Below are 5,519 nucleotides of genomic sequence, written 5' to 3'. Positions count from 1 at the left end.
CCAGAGAGTGCTCCTGATTCTTTGTTCAAAATACTTGCTCCCGGCTTCTGAGCCCTACAGAGAACCCTGAGTCTTCTGTAGTTTAACGCCACAAGCTTCCCTAAGCTTTAACTACCGCTCCTCCACTGGACGGCGCTCCCCTCCAACCAGAACCAGCCAGCGCCGGGCCAGCGATCTTGGTTTCTGCCGCAGCACCGCGGCGACGCTTCCCATAGTGCCTCAAGGCGCGCGCAGGCTCCTGGGAGTTGTGGTCCGGCGACGCGCAGCATTGCAGCGGCTGCTACGGGCTCGACGCCGGCTTTGTCTGTCTGCGGGCGCGCGCCGCTGCGGTGAGTGAGGCTGAGGCCGGGTCTGTACGCCCGAGAGAGGGGGCTGTATCTTGAGCCTGCCTCTCCGGCCAGGGCGCGCGAGCAGACCAGGCCGGCCGCCCGGGCCAAAATCGCCAGCCGCAGACAAGGATGCGCTGGTCGGAGAACGGGTGGGCCGCGGTCTGCTGCGGAAGGGCCCTGCTGCGATGTCGGGGGTCCTGGGGGCTGGGGCCCCGCGAGCGTGGGAGGGGCCACAGGAATGTCCAGCTAGGCCTGGAAATGCAAAGTCCGCGCCTAGGGAGCTAAGAGGGAGTGGCGTCCAGCGTGGGGGGAATTCATCCTCACCCAAAAGCTCCTAATACCTCCTTAGATTTCTGCCAAACCCTACAGATCACCATGTCTGTCCTTCAGCCCCTGTCTCCTGAAAAAGCACCATTTTAGGTCTTGGATGTGTAGGGCGTGTCTCAAATGTAAGAGATCCCTCACTTTCTGGTCATCTGTTCTTCTGAGAGCTGTCTAATGAGAGAGTGTTAACTTGTTTACTAAGTGAAGTAACTGGAGTCGGGGCTGTTAGGCTGTTTTGCTCCAGGTCAATCACCGAGGGAAATAAGGCAAAAATCCAAGTCTGTCAGAACCTAATTCTGAGCCGTGATAACATTTCTGATAGGAAAAAGCGTTTTGTGCTATGAAACCACTCTCTTCCAATGTCTTCAGGAATTTGATTGCTCTGACTTGACAATCTCCTGTTGTCAGTTGCCCTGTTATTAATCAGGGAGATCTGGAGACACAGCTGGCTACCTCTTAGCAGGTAGAGAGGTTCAGGTACATACTGTGCTCTCTTACTTTGACTTTACCATGTTCCCAGAGACAAATGTCCAACCCCAGGAGGTACCATGTGCTTTTCTTTGTGGATGTGCAAGAGGGGGTGGGGAGGGGTTGTTGGTTTTATTTCTAATCAAAAATATCTTTATTTCTAACTGAGTGCATTTGGAGCATGACAGGGGACCCCTGTGTTCCAAGTTGGAAGTGAATCCTTCAAAGATTTCTTGTCATCAGGATATATAACTGAATGGATAGACGGGTTCACCGCTTGGTTAATAAAATAGAAAAGTGTACCATCAGATTGCTAATTCATTAAACTCGGAGTCCAGCATTTTGATTGGCCATACTTGAACAAAGATTATACTGTACCACTTCCTAAATAAAGTGTACAAATTCAGGAATTTGATCCTTAAATAAGCATTCCACAGAGGGGGAAAAAGTGATGGTTTGGGTTTAGAGTCTACTAAGAATTGCCAGAAGGTAACAAGACCGCCTTTGTTAGGTCCCTGTAACCTCAGGGGAACTGGAAAGGAGGCCTGATGCTATTCCTTCATAACACGGGTCAGGAGGACTGAAGTGCTGACTTCTTAGGCTCGAATAAAATCGGCAGTTGCCTGGGAAGTAGAGGACCCCACTTTCATGTCAAGACCAAATACAAACAGAAGTGGCCCTTACCTGGGGACTAACAGTAGGAACTCCTGCTTCTCTGCCGTCCAATTTCCTCCGCTTCTTTGCTCCTAGATCCGTTTCTGCTCCATCAGTCCTGTTACCTGTAGCCCACTCTGCGGTGACATTACCTCAGTTAGTCGGGTTTCCTGTGTTTACACTCCAGACTGATCTCAACTCTCAGCTCTGCCCCTTACTGTTTTGGTTTTTGGTTTGGTTTATCCAAGCTTTCCTGTCCCTCAGGTACTCCAGCCCAGCCCATGGAAGAATCATACGAAGAGGCGGTGACCAAAGTCATCGAGCAGGCGTGGACATGTTTGGGTTTCCGACAGCCACTCTGCTGGACTGTCATGGAAGATACGCGCAGAATGTAGCATTTTTCAGTGAGTGCGCCAGCTGCTTGCTGGGATGACTTCAGAGTCCCTCTAAGAAGATGCAGTCATTTGGTGAAGCTCACTGTTCTTCCAGTCGCAGGAAAAGCCTGCAGGCTGAATTGGAAGGGAATTGGAAGGGAGAGTCAAAACCAAGCAAGAAAACAGTTTGAGGCGGGACGATGGTGGTGCATGCCTTTAATCCCTGCACTTATGAGGCAGTGGCAGGTGGATCTCTATGAGTTAGCCTGTTCTATAGATTGAGTTCTAGCACAGCCGGGGCTATGTAAAGAAACCCTATCTTGGGGGGAAAAGAAAGAAAAAAGAAAAGCAGTTTGATGTGGAGGAGATCTCGAGGTCGTCTCCGGCTGAAGGAGAGCTCTCTGCTCTAACACTGAGTATGAAAAAGATAGGGAAGCAAGGAAGAGAGAGAATGTATATGCTTGTTCAGTGCTACTGTAGCTTAATGCGCAGGGAATAACATGGGTTTTAGAAGAAGGAATCCCAGTCCTGTTTGCAATACTAAAGAAGTTCCTGAAGCTTCAGGCTTTTCATCTGGGCAATGGAACAGACAGTAAGCTGCATCTTGTAAGAATTCAAGGCATGGACGGAAAATATCTGAAATTATACCAAATATTTTCTGAGATCATAAACGTCTGTAAGGGAGCAGACTGGGGTAGGGTGACTGTGATGAAGCCAGTGCCGGGTAAGCCTTGTGGCTTCTCACTGGGATCCGTCTCTCCTTTGCTTGGCTTTATGCTTGTTTGAACGCAGTGCTTTTAAGCTTTAGTCCCTTCCTATCCTGGCTCCACACCTGTTTGGGAGTCAGCGAAAACTTAGGTAAAAGGTTCTGTGTGATTCTCTATATAATCCCCTTAATTTTATGAGCCCTTTGTTTTATTATCTTTTTGGACCAGGCTTTCTCTGTACCCCTGGCTGTTCTGGAACTCACTTTGTAGACCAGGCTGACCTTGAACTCACAGAGACCGGCCTGCCCCTGCCTCCTGAGCATTGGACCCAAAGATGTACACCACCACCACCTGGCCTGTGAGCCTCTTTTTTGGGGGGGCTTTTGAAATGATCTTGTGAGGGCTGGAGAGATAGATGACTTAGCGGGTAGCACTGGCTGTTCTTCCAGAAGACCCATTCCCAAACACCTCCTCCAACAAAATTAATAGTAATAATACTGTCTACGTCCCAAGAATTTGAGAGGCCACATTAAATTTGAAGGCCTAGCTATGGAGCATGCTAATATTTGAATCCTAGATTAATAGTTAGGTGATCTCCCCATGCTCTTAGTTTCTTATCTATGAAATCTCAGGATGGTCAAGACTCAGTTATGTATACAGAGTTCTCAGGCTAACGCCTGGCACATAAGCCCGCTAAGGATTGTGTTTCTCTCTCCCTGTTCTTCTCACTCAGCGTATTGGTGCATCTTACATGACTTCCCTCTCGTTTTACCAGATGTGATGACAGAAGCCCACAAGTATGATTCTTCAGAGGCCACAGGATCCTCAAGCTGGGATTTCCAGAGTTCTTTCAGAAGAGAGAAGCTGGAACAAAAGTCCCCAGATTCTAAGTCACTCCAGGAAGACTCACCTGGAGTGAGACAGAAGGTCTATGATTGCCAGGAGTGTGGGAAGTCTTTCCGTCAGAAAGGTAGTCTAACATTGCATGAGAGAATCCACACTGGTCAGAAGCCCTTTGAGTGCACCCAGTGTGGAAAAAGCTTCAGGGCCAAAGGCAATCTAGTCACACATCAGCGAATACACACGGGAGAGAAGCCCTATCAGTGCAAAGAGTGTGGGAAAAGCTTTAGTCAGCGAGGCAGTCTAGCTGTCCACGAGAGACTCCACACAGGACAGAAACCCTACGAATGTGCCATTTGCCAGAGAAGCTTCAGGAATCAGAGTAACCTTGCTGTTCACCGAAGAGTCCACAGTGGTGAGAAGCCCTATAGATGTGACCAGTGTGGAAAAGCTTTCAGTCAGAAAGGAAGCTTAATTGTTCACATCAGAGTTCACACGGGTCTGAAGCCCTATGCGTGTTCCCACTGCAGGAAGAGCTTCCACACCAGGGGGAATTGTATTCTGCATGGAAAAATCCACACGGGAGAGACACCCTATCTCTGTGGCCAATGTGGAAAAAGTTTCACTCAGAGAGGGAGCCTGGCTGTGCACCAACGAAGCTGCTCACAACGGCTCACTCTGTAAGCGCTCTCTTCAAAGGCAGATCTTCTTACAAATTAAGAGTACAGAGTCCTCTGTAATCAAGAATTTTATCCAGTGTCGTAGGGTAAGTGGAAGTTCTTTCAGAAGGACCAGCATTTAATAGGGCAGACTGACTTTTCCCCCTTTCCCCCAAATGAATATGAAAAATAAATGTCCTGTTTATCATTATCAGGTATTTTTCATAATTTCTTTATTTTGATATAATTTCCCGAGGCATACTCATTAACCTTTCCTGTTACAACTAACCTTTTACTTAGTATAGCAGATAGGGATTTTAGATTTATAGTCAATACCATAAGTCTTTTTAAAAAAATTATCTCCTGGGCCAGAGAGATGGCTCAGTCACTAAAGATTAAGCTCACAATGAAAAAAAAAAAAGTTCTTCATTCCCAAGGTCCTTTTCTTCTATACATATTCAATTCCATCTGCATTTAAGGCCACTGAGTGGAATCCAGGGGGTAAATCTGTTTTAGTAATCTTTTTATTGAGCTAGTAAATCATCCTAGCAATGTAACAAGCCACCAGTATCCATGGCGGAAGCCCAGCCTTACAAAACAGGCTTCCCTTGAAAGCTCGCAAAGGTTCAGAGTGCACGTGGAGATTTGCACCAGTGCTACACTTCTAATTAGAGCTAGCTGTTCTAAGACTCGTGTACTTGAATGTTACTTTCCCTTAGGGGAAGTCCAAACTCCCTGAGGAACCCAGTGGCCTTCACTCTTAACGTAACTCCTTTGGAAACGGCAGCAGTCTTGAGATTAGGAAACGTGGGCAGAAAGGACGGAGTTGTCTGGGAACTGATCCTCTACCGACTGAGTAATGAAGTCCCACTCCCAGCCGCACTGAGCTCCTCCTCCACACTGAAACTCCGGAAACATAACTCCCTCTGAATTCTATTTCAGCCTCCAGGCACTGAGACTTAAAAAACGAAGAGAGGAGAGGTTGGTTTTGTGGAGAGGTTTTTGTTTTTTAATCTGAAGCCACTATTTATTCTCCCTGCTGAGCTTTTTGTAACTAACTGATGAAGGATGTAGAACACTTCCCACATTAAGGCACTGTCTCAATTAGGGTTACTATGGCTACCGTGAAGCACCATGACCAAAAGCAAGTTGGGGAGGAGAGGG

General features: G+C 47.5%; 1 protein-coding gene across 1 annotated transcript; it reads left to right on the top strand.

Annotated features, from left to right (window-relative positions):
- The first annotated feature begins 230 nt into the window (after nt 1-230).
- Znf32 (zinc finger protein 32) lies at nt 231-4,566 on the top strand. Its single transcript, XM_032905830.1, has 3 exons — nt 231-329; nt 2,040-2,179; nt 3,632-4,566. The coding sequence occupies exons 2-3, from the start codon at nt 2,110-2,112 to the stop codon at nt 4,378-4,380; spliced, it is 819 nt and encodes a 272-aa protein (XP_032761721.1). The 5' UTR covers nt 231-329; nt 2,040-2,109; the 3' UTR covers nt 4,381-4,566.
- The last annotated feature ends 953 nt before the right edge of the window (nt 4,567-5,519 follow it).

This window comes from Rattus rattus, chromosome 6 (assembly GCF_011064425.1).
Source record: "Rattus rattus isolate New Zealand chromosome 6, Rrattus_CSIRO_v1, whole genome shotgun sequence".
Lineage (NCBI taxonomy): Eukaryota > Metazoa > Chordata > Mammalia > Rodentia > Muridae > Rattus > Rattus rattus.
The sequence above is the reverse complement of the archived record's forward strand: the minus strand, read 5'-3'. Positions and strand labels throughout refer to the sequence as shown.